The following is a 20218-nucleotide window of genomic DNA, read 5'->3' as shown; positions in this document are numbered from 1 at the left end:
CTGATATTCTCCAAAATGGCGCTACAGGGTGACGCGGAGGAGACGAATTGTTGAATAAAGTAGTTTTTTTTTCTTTTGCGCACAAAAAGTATTCTTAATATTACAGTTGAACCCCTGATGTCACATGGATTATTTTACCGATCTCCTTGCTACGTTTCTGGACGTTGATCGTGGTAGTATCCTTGCTGTCTATGGGAGGGTCAGAGAGCTGTCAGAATTAATCAAAAATATCTTAATTTGTGTTCCGAAGATGAACGGAGGTCTTACGGGTTTGGAACGACATGAGGGTGAGTAATTAATTACAGAATTGTCATTTTTGGGTGAACTAACCCTTTAAACTTAAAATGTTGTTAATAAAACTTCCTCAGTGAGTGGATGATATGTAGCCTACAGTGTGCAAATTATTAAATATTATTCAAAAAATTCAATATATATATTTTTTTCATGGGAGCAATTGGTTGAGTTTTGTCTTTTGCAGTTAAAAAAATTATAACGCTTTTTGTAATATATTTCGGATGTGCAAGTGTATCACAACATGACAAATAATTACAGTAGGCCTACTTATGGTTTGTCGATATTATGACGATATAGTGTCCATACTATGGCTACCCCATAGCAGTGTGGGAAGGTTACTTTAGAAATGTAACAGGTTACAGATTACAAGTTTTACCCTATTTAAAATGTAATAAGTAGTGTAACTATTTCAATTACTTTATTAAAAGAAATGTAACTGATTACATTTGATAACTTTGCTAAATTTGTAATATTTTCAACTGTTAATCATGCAAACATTTAAACCAGACATGGGTTAACCTTACAGTTCTAAACACTGATTACTGTCAGACTTTCAAAATACTTTATTACTTGAATTAAGATTACAATAATTTAATTTAAAGCATAGCCACCACAAAATCAAACTTTAGCACCTTTTTTTACTTTGAGATCATTCTGAGGTTAAATAGACATAAAATCATAAAAATAAATAGTTTAATAGTTAGCAATGACACTGTTTTTGAAATCAAATCTTTGCATATCTATGACAGGAAACACTGGCATCTAACAATGCCTTGGGGAAAAAAAAAACGGATTATCTGTTCATATATAATTTATGATTAAAATAAAGCATATATAAACCCAAATAGAAAGTTATCGAATAAGCATGTGTGCTATTTCGTGTCCTACATTCCTGAAACATTGGTGTCTCATATTTTAGAGCAGTCACTGCAATTTATGAAAGAAGTCAATTAAATCTGTATGTGGGTGTGGGTGAAACAATTCAGATGTAACCCCCTTTGTAATCATTAACATTTTCATAAGTAACTGTAATTTAATAACACATTTTTTTGTCAGTAACTGTAACTGATTACAATTACATTTATTTTGTAATGAAATTACGTAATTCCGTTACATGTAATTACTCCCCAACACTGCCTCATAGTGAACTCTAACCTGTAAACTTTTGTGTTTAATAAAAAGTTAATCATTTAGCTGTATTTTTATTTATACTTTCACATTTTTATTAATTGTTCTGTGTACAGGCTTCAAAATTCATGTAACTGAACTGATTGTCATGTGTTATTTTTGTTTACATAAATTTATGCTACCTCTGTGAATCTTGAGAGCCACCTTTGTAAAGTAAAAATGTTAAGAGCGTGGTTTACTAAGGACCAGCATATAAGTGTGATGCACTTATATAGCACTGTCTAAAAAAAGTATGGAAGTCAGCACACCATATATATATATATATAGGCTATAAAATCTCAAATGAAAGGCAAAATCCTCTTAAAGCTGAATTATGCTCCCGTCTATTCAATTCATGCTTCATTTTCTCACCAAGCATCACATCCTCCTACCCCATCCAATATCTCAAAATGACAGTCTTCTCATTTATAAAGCCAGTTGCTAGACTCACAACAAACAGCAGGCAGCTGAGATATGTAACCATTATTATTAGCTTCTGGTCAACACATCTAAACATGACTGTTGCGCTCAAAACATTATTACTCGGATTCTTGACTCCATACATATACAAACGCATGCTTGCAATACATTCTCTAGGACAAATTCAGACGATAACACTGCCACCAAATTCTCCATTTCTTCCTTCTTCAGCCATACACAGGTATCACACACAAAAACATCCACTGACCTTAGCTTACTCTTTCTTTCCCTCTCTCTTTTGTTGTTCGGTCGCTTTTAGTGAGTCTTGACCAATGTGCCTGCTCAGCAAGGGTGAGCCGAACACTGCAGAGTGGGTGTCTGAGTTGCCTTGGCAACGAAACCTCACAGCTGGCTGCAATGGAAATGTAATTGAAAGAGAAGAGCAGACATTCACATACTGGGTGGGCTTGCATTCTCTCCGACTCGCTGCTGGACAGGTTGTTCTTACATATTCAACAGTCGATGGCAGTTTTGTGCTGTCTGTGATCAGATTGGAAGCAGAGAGGGAAACCGATGCCTGTCCAGTGACTCTAGGGTTAATGTACTGACAAATAATGCACTCTCTCGCCGGCTGAGGATTAATCTAATCATAAAATAGTAATTTTCAACGGCTTGGCCCTAAGGCTTAATCTAATTTCATGTTTAATGGATTAAACCCTTTTAAAGCTGGATACATTATTGCTTGTTAGGCCTCTCTGGGGAAAAAGTATGATTATTGTGTCTTGTGTTTTTTTTTTTTCATTTAAAAAGTAGACTAAAATTATGATTTAGCTATTTAAATCAACATTTTCGTCCAATGTAATCTGGTGTCAGCGGAATGTGCTTTCCAGCTCAGAAGCTTTCATTCAATGATTCTATGTTCAGTCGACATTTGTGACCCTGGACCACAAAACCAGTCTTAAGTCGCTATATTTGTAGCAATAGTCAAAAATACATTGCATGGGTCAAAATGATCAATTTTTCTTTTATGCCAAAAATCATTAGGATATGAAGTAAAGATCATGTTCCATGAAGATATTTTGTAAATTTATAAATTACATATTTATATTTACTGTAAATATATCAAAACTTAATTTTTTGATTTTGGACTTCATTTAGACAGCTTTAAAGGCGATTTTCTCAATATTTAGATTTTTTTTGCACCCTCAGATTCCAGATTTTCAAATAGTTGTATCTCGGCCAAATATTGTCCTATCCTAACAAACCATACATCAATGGAAAGCGTATTTATTCAGAAATCTCAGTTTCAAAAAGTTGACCCTTATGACTGGTTTTGTGGTCCAGGGTCACATTTTGTAATTGCTAAAGGAATTGCATTTAATTTCTGGGAATGTGGCCTAATAATAAACGGGCCATCATTCTGACCTCTTTTAATGCTGGTGTACGTCATCAATCATTCTTCAGATTTATTCTCTAAGAATTTATTCTTCAGATAAATAATCCCAAACTGAGCTCACAATACAGAACTTGATTTGAAAATTGAAACTTTTTAACTAAAGTGCCTTATGGCTACTACAGTTTCTGCATCACAAAAAACATCTCATAGCTTTATGATTAGAGTCACACTAATCACAGAAAAAAAATATAACCTTTCACTCCACTTGAGCTTCAAGCCTCAAACTAAAATGACGGAAAATGAAATGAGAGATGCCTGCCTCTCTAATCAAATTCAAGTCTCAAATTGATTTTATGCATAGCCTTCAGCTTCAATCGTGTTTATTTCCCATTCTGCCTCTCAGGAAATACTGGCTATCGCATTTTTATTTCATTATTTTTTTCTGTTTTGTCTTATTTTATACCCTCTCACGGGAAAATTAATTTAGCCTTGTGCACCTAACATGAAAGTAAAACTAGATATAACCTTAGGTGCTATTTTGACTCATCCAAACAAGTTTCTGCCTGATTAACTTAATGTCACAATTATCTTGGGCACAGATAAAAAGCGTCTAAAAAACATTTCTTACCAAATTTATAACAATCTAACATAAAAACATTTCGTGCCATCTGATTTGACAGTTGCAAACACTTTCTTTTAACTCTGAGAATGTATTTCATATCCATTTTAGATCCACTGGATCAGTTAACAGCATACAGCTAAGCAATCCATACCCTTGAATTGTATTTGTGCCCAAAGGCAATGAGTCGCATTCTCCTGGAGCAACTGTTGACCTTTCATCATGCCTTTCTGGACAAACCAGATCCACAGGGGATGCCACCAGTCATGTCCTTCATGTCCAGCAGAAGCTGATCTATTATGAGCAATCACAGATACATCTCTACGATGCTGCAGAAAACAGCCCTTATGGATCTCAAAGGCCTGGGAAATTCGGTAGCTCTCGATCTTAGAATGTAAATCAGAGCAGAAATCATCTCAAAGAAGCAGCAAACACATCATGCAGAACTAGGAGTTCAAAACGCTTGTATAGGAGAGACAGGAGAGATCTGTTTATAACAGCAGCGATGGATGGTACAGTCACCATGTCTTATTCTCGCATAAACTGCCTCACCAGAAATTTGTGTTTGTGTGCCGTGGGAGCCGTGACAGCTGCAGCTGCCCTGCAGCCCAAGTGTCTGACTCAGCACCCCCATCTCTGCTTCAGGCTCTAAAAGCCAGTGTGTGTGTGTGTAAGGTCCTATTCAGGAACATTGACTTTGATTTCTGGCATCAGCACAGGTGAAGCAAGTGACCTCAACATCGCAAATATTGGCTGATGGAAAATAAGAAATAAAATATTAATTTGAGTGAGGTTTATGCTTAAAATAAGTCAAATATTCGCTGACAAAATTTATCCAAGAATATTCTTTAAAATCAAAAATGTTTGCTTCTGAAGAAAATGTTAGTTTCTTCTAAATATGTTTTTTTAATCTGTTTATAGGAAAACAAATTTAAAAGTGATATTTTCTAATTAATAGCAAATGTCAAAATATTAATTTTTCATACTGTACATTGTTCAGTTCATTTGTAGCATTTTAAAATTGTTTCATACAGTTTATTTCTTTTACATCTAATATATTTTAATAGTGATTTAGAAATAATTATCATCTTACCTGTATTTGCCATCATTTTAATATGGTGCATCACGTTTTCTTTCTTTCTTTATTTGCAGTGATTTAAACTATGAACTTTTGAGAAGAAATTTGAAGTCTTCCTTAAAAGCTCACAGATTAATACAATATGTGGTCAATATGTGGACCTCAATTACCCGCTCCTCACTGACCTTGTCTCTGTTGCACAGGTTTGACGCCTCACATCTCTCCCTGTAGCATATTCATGAATTATCCATGCATCTGTGGCTGTACCTCTATCTACAGTATCTCTTTCTATCTGGCAAGTACAGAAAAAGATGTGCTTTCAGCCTACTGTGGCCATTTTCTCTATCCTACCTCTCTATTCTCTCAATCATTCTTTCTGTGCCGTCTTCTTTTAATTATGTTTTTCATCACTTTCCCTGTGTGACAAAGTATTTCTTCTCCTGTGCTCAGAAAGGTCTCTCTCTCCCTCACTCATCCAGTAGAGATCCTCTAAGGCCACCTAGACTGGGCCCAGATGCCAAGGCCTGTCACAGAGCCCATCGATCGAGAAGAAAACCAGGGGCAACGCTGGCTCCAGAACACCACATTACTGGCACAGTTAACCCTTACTTGAAATGTTGCTCACACTATATCCGGATGTCATGAAAGTGCTGCAATGACAGATTGAAAGGTTGTATGTCGTCTATTATACCTTTCCGAAATCTGTCAACTTCCAAAATTAGAATAAACCCTAGAGCTATTTTGTTAACATTTAATTTGGATTAATTTACAATTAGTAAATGAGGTAAGCTACAGATGTGTGCGCTTGCTCAAAGTCAAACTGCAATAATCTAATCAATCTAATGTGCTTAACATTCGTGTTGTGTTTCAGTCATTTTGACCCGGATTTTCTGTTTCCCAAACATGAAATGCTAGTTAATGTTATCGCTTTGGACTAAAACCCATAACCTCTCTCACAGAGGGTATAACAACTTTATTCTAGTGTTCCTGGGCAAAAGTGATCAACAAAAAATAGCTTATAAATGTCTTGCTATGGTGTATTATTACTAAATATTGGATTCAATCTTCTTATTGACTTGCTTTCTTTTAATTAGCACAGTTTTTGAGTTAGCATTGCCAAATTTATTCACAAATTATGATTTTTGTACTTTTTTTTGGATTTTGCCACATTTGTACACTTCTGGTGTTCCTGGTCAAACATGGCCAGCCTACAAAAACTGCTTATACATTTCTTATTATGTTATATTATTACCAAATATTGGACTTAGAAAATACTTGTTTTCTTTTAATTAGCACAGTTTTTTAGTGAACATTGCCAAAATTATCCACAAATAACTGAGGTGCATAAGTTCAGATCAATGAGGCCTATACAACCAGTTAGTTCCAATAAGAAATACCAAACCTTTACTAATTGAAACAAACAAGTAAACATTACTAAATATTGGATATAATCTTCGAATTGACTTGTTTTCTTTTAATTAGCACAGTTTTTGAGTGAACACTGCCAAATTTATCCAAAAATTATGTTTGTTTTTGTATTTTTTACACTAGTGTTCCTGGTCAAATATGACCAGCCTACAAAAAAATGGCTTATAAATATCTCATTATGCTATATTATTACCAAACATTGGATTCAATCTTTTTATTGACTTGTTTTCTTTTAATTATGTGAACATTGCCAAAATTATCCACAAATTGTGCTTTTGTCACTCAAAGTTACATAAGCTCAGATCAATGAGGCCTAAGACCAATTAGTTCCAATAAGAAATACCAAACCTGTACTAATTAAAAGAAAAGAAGCTGACGAAAAGATTGAATCCAAGATTTGGTGATAATATAGCATAATTAAAAATTTACAAGCAATTTTTAAAAGGCCAATCATTTTGGACAGGGAACGCCAAATTTGGATTTTTAGCACAGCACAAAGGTTAAACAGTGAGAGCTGAGAGTGTCATGTTTCCTTCCTGTCTAGTCTGAACTCAAAAATATATTTTGGGACTGTTACTGTTTGTAAAAACCATTACAATTTCAGTGATCTGATATGATGAGCATCTGAAAGAAAAGTCTTCCATCTGTTTGGGTTTGGGAGCAGGTCTCTCAGGGAAAGATAAACCCAGAGAACTCATGCATGCACACGCACACACACACACATACACACACACACACACACACCACACACACAAGAATACAGATCTACAGACAAATAGTGTGTTCAGCAGCAGGTGCCCTATTTGTTATTTTCTGTATAATCCATGTGATCTCCAAATTAAGATGCAAACATAATGGTAAAATGTTGCAAGTGCTGTAACTGTAAATGCTGAGTTGAGTTATTTAGGTTGATAGAAGTGAATTTCAGGTAACCCTGCTGTCAAAGCTCTGTGAATTAACCAATTTAAATCCCTGATCGAAAAAGGTTTCCCAAAGAGTAACCTATTTAAAAGCTCTCATATGTGACTCTTTGACAGCGTGCTCGCTCTGTACGCAGTGTTAACCTAGTTAAGGCTAAGTCAGCAGGACTTCTGCTGGCTCCTGAAATTCCCCGGGTACTATGTTAGCCTAGTTACAGAAGATGATGAACATCTGTCAAGTAGAGTAGTTGCTCAAACAAGACAAGTTTACAGACTATCTCAATATGCAAAGTTATTTTCTGTATCCTCTCTTAGTGACATTTGAATAGTTCAAACTGTAATTTCAACTCAAGGACATGCGTGTTTAAGAAACACATCAGGTGATTAAAATATTCAATGCAATGATTTATTCATTATATGGTTTCAGCACTGAGTCGCTCTGCATAATGTCGCGGCAGATATAATAAGAAATAGATGGTCCTCCATTATGCCTTGGGAAAAATTACTGCTCATATTAAACTCAACTTGAGCTTGGCCATTTGCTCTGTTGTGAACTGATAACCACAGTGAGCTGCAAAACAGATTTATTTTGACCGCATGTGTCTATGTCAATGTAAAATAAATATATAAATAAATAAAATGTTTTTTGGGGGGTCGGGGGTTATACAAGGAAATACTACTTCAGTCTTTCTACTTCAAAATTTAATGTTTAATTCAATGTGTTACTTGTCATTTCCTGTAATTAGGCCTATGTGTGAAATTTACAAGCAGTGAAAACTGTTTTAAAGTAAAACATTTTTTCAGTGACATTTCTTCAAATAAAAAAAGAGCCCTATCACCAGAGTCCTGCAATTACTCCAAACAGCAACTGTCCTCTCAAATTTAGTCACTGAAAAGAGACCAATTAGCAAAGGGCAAACTGAATGTCATGACAGAATCAGAAATTAATGAAGTGTTGCAGCAGAAGCTGTTTACAGTGAGATATTATGTGATATAGCATTTAAATCACCACAAAATAGCCTCAACGTTACAGAAAAAGAGCCACTTACAATGATCTACCAAAATTATTTTTGTTTCATATATAACAGAATAGAATTCAGATACTAGTAAATAAACTAACATGTAATTAAACCTTAAACAGTTAGGACCTATAGTTGAGTATAACTTGGATCATATTGTATTATTAGTATGTGATAGTTAATATTTTTTTAAATAGGTGCAGCTTATTCAATATAGCCAGAATTTTTACATATGATAAATTAAAAAAACACACACATTTCAATCTTATATCTAGCTTAATAAACATTAATAACTATAAGTTTACCTGTCATAACTGATCTAACCATATGTAGTTCTTTGGTGAAAAGGGCATGGAAAATGCTTGTCTGCTAAAACCTATGAAATCTATGAAAATCTTTAAAGCACATGGTTTATTAATGCACAAGTGGTGTTTAAATTCCAGTACAGTCATGTTAAATATGTTAAGTTATAGTGATTCTACTCAGTCTGTAAAATGGGAAGGAAATCCTGCACTTTTGCCATAAGCTTCCCTGATAAAAGGAAAATAGGATGGGTTAATAGATCTTTAATACATTTTGGTTGTCTTTCTGGTCAACATACTGCTTATTTGATTTCACTTTATTGAGTTAACATCCACATCTTTGAAGTTGAGCTGTGTCTACTTTGAATAAACTGCATAAGGTTGAGACAAAGACTTGATTAGGTCACCCCATCACATCAACCCCCGAGAAAATCCTTTACTACCCCTCTTTCTTTCCTGTATCTAAGCAACGCTGGCAGATCGGTAAGGGTGGGTTCAGAGTGGAATGAGACCCTCACATAAATGAGATGGGACACAATGCATCTATGCATGGTGTGGGTCAGGGACCACTCTAGCTACACAATCTGGGACTATCTGCTTTAAAAATAAAAAAGGAGGGGTGAGACATTAATGGACTGAAACCCACATAAGCATTGACCACAACAGGTTATATTTCACACAATGGACACAAATGACAAATTTTATGAAGCTCATGCTTTCCTTACCTTGCAATGCCTCTTAGGATGCATAACACTTCATCGTGGTGTATTCTTAAAGCTGGGGCAGTTTTTGGACGTAAAGACACCCACTTCACCTCCTCTCTGGAATGTAAATTTCTGCAGACTGTTGTAGATGTTGCACTAAATGAACAGCATTCAGCTTCCACATGATTATTCACATCAATGCTCTGCCGGTGGTCGTTTCCAGCGTCCACGTAGTATTCTGATGCAGTTGTGCACTAGGATTTTATCCTGCTGTCCGTTATTTGATCGTCTCCAAGGATAATGTGCAACAATGTAATTCTCACAATGCTGCGTGTAGACCCTGTGTGTTGCCCCCGCTCAACAAGACACCCTCACCCCAAATTCTCCAATCGCGTTAACCGTCTACTGGGATGTGTAGTTCTTTAAATTATTTATCGCTAAACTGCGAACCGTTATTTTGTTTGTTCATTTATTTGAGCGACTAACCCAATACATGTTTTCTTATGCATTTATATACGCGACACCAGAAAAGTGGTGTGAGGTGGTGTCAGGTGTTGCGTGAGATTCCAACGCCTTTTTTAACTACATTTCCCATGATGCATTTGGAACAGATGGTATTAACAGCGGACCGCTAAGTGCTGTGATTGAGGATGCTCGGAGAATAACTATAAAGTCAAACTGTCCACAACTTATAAGATATATATTTTTTCTCTATATATAAATGTATTCTATATATGTTTCTCGTCTATTCATATCTGTTGTTAAACGTAGGCCTAATCACTGTTCTGAAAGAAAAAAAAACTTTTGTACAACCAACAGACACATAAATTACTTTTTATAATATTGAGATACGGTATAAAACGTATGTGTACCTTGCAGGCTGTTATTCTCCCTCATGTATGGTTTATTTACGTGGCATTCTATATGGAATGAATTCTCAAAGTGCATTCCAGACAAGTCTCAGTTGATGCAATACTGCCGCATTGTGAAAATGCTTGTACATGCTACTTGCACTATAGCGACAGAGCCACTAAAAGTACATGTGTAAACTTTAGAGCTTCAAACACACTTTTAAAATCAATGTATTTGATCGTAAATGACAGAGAAAAATAAGTAGCATGTGATTAGATCTGCGATCGTTATTTTTATTAATTTTACAGCTGGGAAACTTCGTTAATTAGGAACGATTTGGCACGATGTTTTTACATAAAATATTGCCAAAGCATCAATGAAAACAATATAATAAATAAATTAATTAATTAAATTCAATTAAAAAATAAGCAAAAATCATTTTTTTTGCCTCGCAATTGATTGTAATAAACATAATAATACAAATATAAAGAAAAATTCACAAACAAAAACAATACAAAAACACTATTAATTACTAAAAAATTTTAACAAAAATAAAATAAACATTCAACTAAAAACATTATTTGACACTAAAAAAAAAGCAGACACTGTAAAATCTACTTAAACATATTGAAGCTGTAAAAGGGTAGTTGAGATATTTAAATCTCTTGCCATTTCAAACTAAAAAATAATGGTAGTTATATAAATTTGGTCATCGTTTTAAACTGTAATGGAAAAAATGAAACAGTTTGCCTTTACGGTAACGTTATGTGGTTATTTTCTGGAATTTCCGTAACCACAGTGCACATGCTAAAGAAAAGAAAGAAAGTGTGAGAGAGTTAAAACGTCGAGTGCTTTCTTTTCAAAAGAATGTGATGCCATTTTATAGACGATACATTAAAAAAATAATTTTGCGCTCTATTACAAAACCAAATTCGTCTTTATTAACATTGAACCAAAAATCATCGGTTAGATCATTATGGGACCTCCTTCAGACAGTCCAAAAGCTTTCAGAATCGTTCGACCACTTTGTTTAATTTCTCTTTTTGTTTCATTTAAAGTCCTTAGTCAATAAACGTTACCATTTTTATTGTAGTAACAGTAACTATAATACTTTGGCAAAAAAAAGGGTTAACGTGGTAAATGTATGTTACATTTCAAAATCTGTTCTTTCACATATTTTACTTCAGTCAAACTTAACAGTTAGAACTGAATAAACTAATATTCCATAAAAATGAGAAAATATGAAAAACAGAAATGTCGTTTTTATAGCACGTTTCTACCAATTCTCTTTTTGAGGTCGATCTTTTCGCTCAGGCATGTATTTGGACAACACTGATGTGCGCCACAGAACTGGGAGGCCCTCTGTCGTTCCAGCGCCGTTTGAAATAAAGAGGGACCAGGCCAATGAAATATATACGTTTCTCATCTGATTAAAATCTACAACATCCTGGTTGCTAATTCGGTAAATAGTTTTCATACATTTCGCAAATAACCCATATTTCTTTGTTATACTAAAATTTGTTTTCGGAAATTATAGTAGTAACCTTAATTTTGACTATAAAGTTTGTTAGCCGACCGGCTAAAGATGAATGGACAACTGGACTAACGCTTGCAAATTCAAGCGCCGTTTGCTATAGATTATGTGCTGGTTTTGTGTTACATTATGTAAAGTTACAAGAACACTTATTAGCGATTTTTTTTTCTTCCATGCATGTTGTAACTCGACGAACGATCCAAAGTGAAACTCTAAAAACTTGCTCTCACTGTGCAGAGTTCAGTTTGTCCTACACACATTTGATTTGCCATAGAGCTACTAATGAAAATACAAAATGATTACCCTAAACGTTGTTTAAAATCCAACATATTTATTTTCCGAGCATCAGCATTGTTAAAGTTAACATAAGACCATATATGGAACGTATTTGTACCTAATGCAGTGCTTTTTGCGTAATGTTAAATGTAATGTTTCTGTGCTAATTAGATGAAATGAACACTAGTTTTTGCCTTATAAGTCGTTTTGCTGTCCTCACCTTTAACTTTGATGCTTATACAATGTCTGTATGACTTGCTTGTAGGTGTTGGTTAAGCTCTTTGTCCTGAGCCTGAAGGTCCAGTCACAGCAGCCATGTTTCTGTACAACCTGACCCTGCAGCGGGCAACTGGCATCTCCCATGCCATCCATGGCAACTTCTCAGGTATATCACAAAACAACACTTCCTGGGTGGTTTCTTAAATGCAGTGTATTTTACTTATTTTTGCTAGGGTAACTGCAAGAATAGTGTTGCATTTTATTTTGAAGTGTTGAGAATTAAGAATGATTTTTAAATCTTTGGTGTTCCTTTTTTACTAGGAACTAAGCTGCAGGAGATTGTTGTTTCCCGTGGGAAAATTCTGGAACTGCTGCGTCCTGATGCCAACACGGGGAAGGTCCACACGCTGCTTACTATGGAGGTATTTGGTGTTATCCGATCCCTCATGGCTTTCAGGTTGACAGGTGGAACTAAAGGTTAGTAACTTGGTTCAAATTGTTGTTTTGCATAGATCATATGTATGGAGATTGATTAATTCTTATGGGTCTCTCACCTTGTGATAGACTATGTTGTGGTTGGAAGTGACTCTGGCCGAATTGTGATCTTGGAGTACCATCCTTCCAAAAACATGTTTGAAAAGATACACCAGGAGACATTCGGCAAGAGCGGCTGCAGGCGTATCGTGCCAGGGCAGTTCCTCGCTGTGGACCCAAAGGGCAGAGCTCTTATGATAGGTAAAGCTACAGACTCTATGTAGTAAAGACTACAAGGTTGTAGCAGTTTGACATGCATTAGGATAGCAGTTAAAGGAATTGTTTGCTAAAATTAAAATTTGCTGAAAATGTTTTCACCCACAGGCTATTCAATATGTAGTTGAGTTTGTTTCTTCATCAGAACAAATGTGGAGAAATTTTGCATTATATAATTTGTTCACCAACGGATGCTCTGCAATGAATGGCTGCCATCAGAATGAGAGTTCAAACAGCTGATAAACCATCACAATAGTCAAGAAGTAATCAACATGACTGCAGTCCGTCAGTTAACATTTCGTGAAGTGAAAAACTATGTTTGTAAAGACGTTTTTAACTTCAAACCTTTGCTTCCAGCTAAAATATGAGTCCTGTATCCATCATATTGCTATATTCAGTGAAAAAGTCATCTTGTCTGAGTCAATAGCAAAATCAAGCACCGTTTACAAGTGAATATGTTCCAAAACCATTCTAACCAAATATGTCAGTGGGTTTTGATTTAAGAGGATAACAGACGATGGACTTTTTCCAGTGGAGGATGCATTATTACTGACTAGAATTTTTGCCAGAAGTGACCGTTTGATGTGAAAGGACAACAGGATTGGCTTTTTATGGTGGAGGAAACATTATTATGAACTAATATTTTGGCCAGAAGTGACGGTTAAAAGTTAAAATGCCTTAGTGATGGATTTGTTGCCTAAAACACGCATCTTTTAGCTTCACGAGACATTCATTGATGGACTGGAGTAAATTTTTAGTTTAGGGTGAACTATTCCTTTAATTGAAAATTGTTCTCGCATTTTTACTATCCACATTCCATTTTCTTAGGTGCCATAGAGAAGCAGAAGTTGGTATACATCCTGAACAGAGATGCAGCTGCCCGCCTTACCATCTCCTCCCCTCTAGAGGCCCACAAGGCTAATACACTTGTTTACCATGTGGTTGGTGTGGATGTGGGGTTTGAGAACCCTATGTTTGCCTGCCTGGAGATGGACTATGAGGTCAGTGGCTTTCTTGTAGTGCATTGGCTTTCAACCTGAGGGCTAGGGTCTGAAACCTCCCAAGGGGACTGCAGGATGACTTAAAAGTAGCTAAAATATTAAATTTATAGTAACAAATTAAAATTCTAATCTAAATGAAAAATGCTAATCACAAAACCAGAAATATCTTAGCCTATATGAGGGTGGTCTTCGAATATTGTGTTGGACAGTGGTGGGCCTTTGAGTCAAAAAGGTCAAACCACTGAACTAGTGGAATAAGATTCACGTTGGTGGCCTGACCACTGCTAAGTTGCCTAGGATGTAAACACAAGCAGCTAGCTTAAGGAACACAGATTCTTTACAGATTGGGGTGTTTTTGCATGTAGCCAATGCCATCCTGGTTTTTCATGGTTTTACAAATATAATCAGTTAGGTGACATTTCTCTAACCTATAGTTTTAAATGTTTTTGCAGGAGGCCGATAATGATCCCACCGGAGAGGCTGCGGCAAACACACAGCAGACTCTGACCTTCTATGAGTTGGACTTGGGCCTCAACCATGTGGTGCGCAAGTACAGCGAGGCACTGGAGGAACACGGCAACTTCCTCATCACAGGTTCTGATCTTTCTAGAATGTAAAGATGTCAAAATGCTAGATAAGGATTCACAAGATAGACAATTTTGCAATACCTTTAGCACAACACAGTTATTATCTAGCACTTATTTCACCATAATTGTGGTTGAGATAATTGGTGTAAAAAAAAATAGTGTGATTCTAAATTTGCTTAGGGGTCAGTAAGATTTTTTTTAGCAAATGTTATTAAATTGAACAAAAGCGACAGTAAAGATTAATACAAAAGATTTCTGTTTCAAATAAATGCTCCTTTTATTCATCATTAGAATCCTGAACAAAAATAAACGTAAATTTTTTTTGCAGAAAATCTTCATATTAGAATGATTTCTGAAGGATCATGTGACCCTGAACACTGAAGTAATGTCTGCTATAAATGTAGCTTTGCCATCACAGGAATAAATAACATTTGAAAATATTGAAATGGGAAACATTTAAAGTTATGTTTCACAATATTAGTGGTTTTACTGTGTAATTTAATGAAGTAAATGCAGCCTTGGTGAGCATAAGATTTTCTTTCAAAAACATAATCCTACAGACCCCAAACTATTGAACAGTAGATTACCAGTAATGTTCTTTGTTGCGTTGTGTCAGAAATGATGAATATCTTCATGTCTCTTCTCTGACTGTTTGGTGAAGAGATTGTTTTGATAACTGATCTTCCTGGACTCAGCAAAGAAAGTTTTGCTTTCAGAGGAAAAAAATGTAGCTAAGTGTCTTATGAGTTTGTGCTAATCTGACCTTTTCCCCTGTGCGTCGTAGTTCCTGGTGGTTCGGATGGTCCCAGTGGTGTGCTCATTTGCTCTGAGAACTATATCACCTACAAAAACTTTGGAGACCAACCAGACATCCGTTGCCCAATCCCACGCAGAAGGGTGAGTTTGTGCGGTCTTCCCCTTTGCGTTTCTGTTTGAGCACAATCAACTAAACATCACCTTGAGAAGTCTAAACCGCTATTAGTATTGAAATGATGAGCTTTTCATGTCTCTTCTCTGACTATTTAACTGGAGACACATAAAGATCTCTGATCCTAATATTCGTTTTGACCTCGTATGGTTTAGTTCTCAGTCATTGTGTTTACTGAATAAATTAAACACAGATGTGAGATGTGACCACAGCGCTTTTCTCTTTCAGAATGACTTGGATGATCCTGAGCGAGGCATGATCTTTGTCTGCTCTGCCACCCACAAGACCAAATCCATGTTTTTCTTTCTAGCCCAGACAGAACAGGGAGACATCTGGAATTCAGTAGGGATATGCCGGTATCAAATTTTCACGTTGCGATTAATTGCTAATGCTTTTATCATGGTATATGGTATTATCACGATATTGAAATTTAGTTGTACAGAGTGTTGTCATAATACAGTATAACAGGTTTAATAACTTTTTTCTTGTAACTGAACATTTAAATACAATAAAGCAATACACAAATGTATAAAGTAAAAAAAATTCTACAGATTAAAGTGCAAAAGAATTAATAAAGACCAATAGGTATCACTTTACAATAAGATCTCATTAGTTAGATGTGAGATGTGACCACAGCGCTTTTCTCTTTCAGAATGACTTGGATGATCCTGAGCGAGGCATGATCTTTGTCTGCTCTGCCACCCACAAGACCAAATCCATGTTTTTCTTTCTAGCCCAGACAGAACAGGGAGACATCTTTAAAGTTACTCTGGAAACTGATGAGGAGATGGTGAGTGCATAGAACTAAAAACCCAACTGTCATCCGTTTCTTTTTCATGGATGTACAAAGGTGTTGAAACAAAGTGTAATTACATTAATTAATTACTTTTGCTGTATTCAATTCAACACGGAAAGTCTGAATTTCGAACCTAAAATGTTCAGGTAAAACCCCCTTGAAGTTGTATTTGCAACTTGGAAAATTTCAACCCAGGCTTTAAAGAAATGTGGGTGCATGACATTACCCGAACACAGTTGATGCTGAATATTTAATTTACGTGAATAAAATGCATTGAAAAGTTCTCCTACTTTAATACAATTAGGCAGATGTTTGCAGAGAAAGATGTGTAAATAACTGTTAAAACCTCTGCTGAAAATTGCATGCCTGCAAAACGAATCCATTGTCTGACTTTGAATGGAATGCAGTAGGGATATGCCGGTATCAAATTTTCACGTTGCGATTAATTGCTAATGCTTTTATCATGGTATATGGTATTATCACGATATTGAAATTTAGTTGTACAGAGTGTTGTCATAATACAGTATAACTTTTACACAGATTAAAGTGCAAAAGAACTATAAAGACCAATAGGTATCACTTTACAATAAGACCTCATTAGTTAACCTTAGTTAATGCATTAACATTAACAATGAGCAATAGCTACATTTGATACAGAAGTTATTAATCATTGTTAAAATACAGCTCCTAGTTCATGTTAGCTCATTAAATAAACTTTTGATTTGAACATGTTATTAAATATTGGAATTACCTAAGCTTAATGAATGTTTAGAAGTATTTTTCATTGGCAGTTTAACTAATGAAGCCCTAATGTAAATTGTTACCGAACAATAAAGAATCAAAACAATTTCAAACAATATTAAGGGCATGCTGTAGTCAAGAATAAAATGTAAAAAAAGTTTGAAAATAAATATCTCAAGTTAAAAAAATTGAAGTATTTGGCGCTGTGATGAATACCATAGCGAATACACAAATCTGAATGGCTATTTAAATCATTTAAGCACGTTTCAGAAACAGAAAGTAACACAGCTGCTTTGTTTACGGGGTTTCCGGAGTAACAGCTGCATTTCTGCTGTTTAACTCCATCTGCTGTCAGAGAGTAAATGTGCGCTTTCATCCAGAGCGTCTCTCACTCGTTCTGCCATGCGCTTCTCATCTGTGCTTGTTTACATGAGTGCGCATGCGTCTTTGATGCAGCATACAGCGGTGTTGTGCATTGTGACCAGTTGATGGGAAAAGTATTCTTAAAATGCATTCAAAATTCTGAATAATTTGTAATAAATAATTGGTCTCAGTATTTTGAACTGCCCACGATAACAATATCTTGCATGTTCATTATCGTGATATAGCGCATTACCGAATACCAGCACATGTCTAGAATGCAGCATTGCATAGTGGTTTTATTAATGAAGCTCACAAGGAAATAGATTAAAGTGAAAGCTCTAATATAACATTGACTGTGTCCAATGAACAGGAGAGAGATCTGGTGTCAGAATACACACATGAGAGGTTGAAATGCTGGAAAGTGATATGGATTGAATATCTATTCATATTTTAGGTTACTGAGATAAGGATGAAGTATTTTGATACCATCCCAGTGTCTACAGCCATGTGTGTTTTGAAGACTGGCTTCTTACTTGTTGCTACAGAGTTTGGAAACCAGTAAGTCCCTTTTCTGTCTTGCACATTCTTTCATTCACTTAAAAATAACGAAATACCTCAGATTTGGTGGCATTTCCCCAAGTTTCAGAGTAGTAACTAGATTACAGCAGCTGATAAGAGGGAGGAATGTGGGAGCAGTAGTTTCAGTTACCAGAAACCTATGTAGTGTCAGTGTAACCATACTTCTCTTGGGTTCTCTTTAACCTGAAGCTTTTCATTAATCTGCACCGTAGAACACATTGTGCTAAATAGCTTTGGAAGTGTGAATCCAAAACTTTTGTTTGTTAGCTACCTGTATCAGATTGCCCACTTGGGTGATGACGACGACGAACCAGAGTTTTCCTCTGCCATGCCTTTGGAGGAGGGAGACACATTCTTTTTCCAACCTCGCCCCCTTAAGAACCTTGTGTTGGTCGACGAGCAAGAAAATCTTTCTCCCATCATGTCCTGCCAGGTGTGTGAATGTGTGTTTTGCAGTGAAGATTAATAAATTATCTTTTTTTTTTGTGCTCACACTTAAGCTGGGAATTACTGACGGGAAGCGGGGTTACATGTTGGCATTAGAGCAGATGTACTGCAGTATTGAACTGCTTGTTTTGTAGTTACCAAATTGCAGAGTGTTTAGTCAGATTTCAGTATGGGTAATTAAGCATATAAATATATTTTTTTTCTCTTTGTACTATCAGTTCACTTATGTAATGAAGAAAGCTACTCCAAAATTCCTCTCCAAGTAGTGTTGAATTTGCCTTTTTTGTCACCTAACCTTTTTTTTTGTAACTACTGCAGATTGCTGATTTGGCTAATGAAGACACCCCGCAGCTATATGTGGCGTGTGGCAGAGGACCCAGATCTACACTGAGAGTTTTGAGACATGGACTGGAGGTTTGTGTTGCTAGGAGTTGCATTTCCGTGGCAGCTTTCACAACATGCTTGCAAAATGGAAATTTGACACCCACTGCATTAAGTCCTTCGCACTCTATGCGGTTTTACGGTTTAGATTATAGGTTTTTCCACAGACTATTTATATTTTGATGTGTTAAAGAATTCATGATATTTTAGGTTTCAGAAATGGCTGTCTCTGAACTGCCCGGTAACCCCAATGCTGTGTGGACTGTCAGGAGACATGTAGAAGGTAAAAGACCCATTAATGTAGAGTGCATGCATGCACATGAATTATGCAGACATGTTTGAAGTGATTTTTCTGCAAGCATTTCTTTGGAAGAAAAAAAAAGGAATTTAGACATGTCACTATCGCGAAGTCACTTTCCTGAAAGGAAGGAAATGATTTAGGAATGCATTTAAACTAGGGATGTCAACGATTAATCGGTGATCGATTAATTGTCGATAAGAGATGCAATCGATTAAAGCTATCGATGGTCGATTAAGTCGTTTAAGATGCGAAAACAGTGATAAAAAGTGAATGACAATAAAATAAACCTGCGAAATTAGAGGGTTAGACGGTGAGGATTTAGGAAAAGAAACAATGCCTAAATATTATTGAATTTGTGGAAATTCGTGACCAAGAACAAAGCCGCATAAATGTAGGCTATATTGGCTTGAACGGCATCCAAAAGCATGGTCGCGATGTAACATTTTCCAGCTAACCAAATATTCCTCTAATAAACAAAGCTTTTATACCACACTTATCATAATCAGAGCTTATAATTTGTAAATAAATAATTACTGGATTCAAAATGGCAATTAAAAGGCGCTGTGACCGACACTGACTATACCTTTTCCCGGAGCATTCAACGATGTCACTAAACAGTGATGCCACAACTAAGAGCATCAAGTTTCTGCATGGACCTAACTAGGCACAGGTTTTCAAGCCCTGGGACAAAATGGGATGCTTTAAGGAAAATGTATAGCCTATGTAAGCAATAGGCCTAAATAAAAATAACAATTTGTTTTCATCAAAAAAACAAAGCAAACTATATCTGGCTTAATTAAGCTAACAGATTTAAAACAGAAGTGTGCGCGGCGCTCCATAAACAAGTTTTTTGTTTCATGTTTCAGCTGTTCGATCGCGCCGGCACCTCACGCGCACACACCCCATAAAGTACAAGCCTAGTTTACATTATAAATAATAGTTTAACATTCAAATACATTGCGAATATGGAAACATTTGGATTTGTGCCGAATGAGACGTGAGTAATAACCTCCAAATGCATCTAGTCAAACCCGCGCTCGCTCCGTCCTCGTATGCACACAAGCATGCACTGTCAGGATCTAATGCACTGTAAATGCCGGATTTTTAAAAACAAAT

At 35.9% G+C, this 20218-nt stretch overlaps 2 protein-coding genes across 2 annotated transcripts in view; one reads left to right on the top strand and one right to left on the bottom strand.

Annotated features, from left to right (window-relative positions):
- The window catches only part of LOC107686287 (CMP-N-acetylneuraminate-beta-galactosamide-alpha-2,3-sialyltransferase 2-like), a 29566-nt gene extending 19868 nt beyond the window's left edge, over positions 1–9698 (bottom strand). The window contains exons 1-2 of the mRNA XM_016483223.1: positions 9369–9698; positions 2150–2293 (exon numbers count right to left, since the gene is read on the bottom strand). The gene's annotated coding sequence lies outside the window, so the exon portion shown is untranslated. The remainder of the gene's footprint in view (positions 1–2149; positions 2294–9368) is intronic.
- Positions 9699–11538: 1840 nt separating this feature from the next.
- sf3b3 (splicing factor 3b, subunit 3) overlaps positions 11539–20218 on the top strand; it is a 24225-nt gene continuing 15545 nt past the window's right edge. The window contains exons 1-13 of the mRNA XM_016483222.1: positions 11539–11661; positions 12275–12394; positions 12550–12705; positions 12793–12963; positions 13807–13979; positions 14432–14573; positions 15351–15463; positions 15723–15824; positions 16249–16284; positions 17849–17952; positions 18241–18406; positions 18739–18834; positions 19012–19084. Of these exons, the coding sequence (XP_016338708.1) occupies positions 12325–12394; positions 12550–12705; positions 12793–12963; positions 13807–13979; positions 14432–14573; positions 15351–15463; positions 15723–15824; positions 16249–16284; positions 17849–17952; positions 18241–18406; positions 18739–18834; positions 19012–19084 (1402 nt within the window). The 5' untranslated portion in view covers positions 11539–11661; positions 12275–12324. The remainder of the gene's footprint in view (positions 11662–12274; positions 12395–12549; positions 12706–12792; positions 12964–13806; positions 13980–14431; positions 14574–15350; positions 15464–15722; positions 15825–16248; positions 16285–17848; positions 17953–18240; positions 18407–18738; positions 18835–19011; positions 19085–20218) is intronic.

Source organism: Sinocyclocheilus anshuiensis, unplaced genomic scaffold, assembly GCF_001515605.1.
Source record: "Sinocyclocheilus anshuiensis isolate Anshui unplaced genomic scaffold, SAMN03320099.WGS_v1.1 scaffold481, whole genome shotgun sequence".
Lineage (NCBI taxonomy): Eukaryota > Metazoa > Chordata > Actinopteri > Cypriniformes > Cyprinidae > Sinocyclocheilus > Sinocyclocheilus anshuiensis.
Note: the sequence above shows the minus strand (reverse complement) of the source record. Positions and strands in the feature narration are given on the sequence as shown.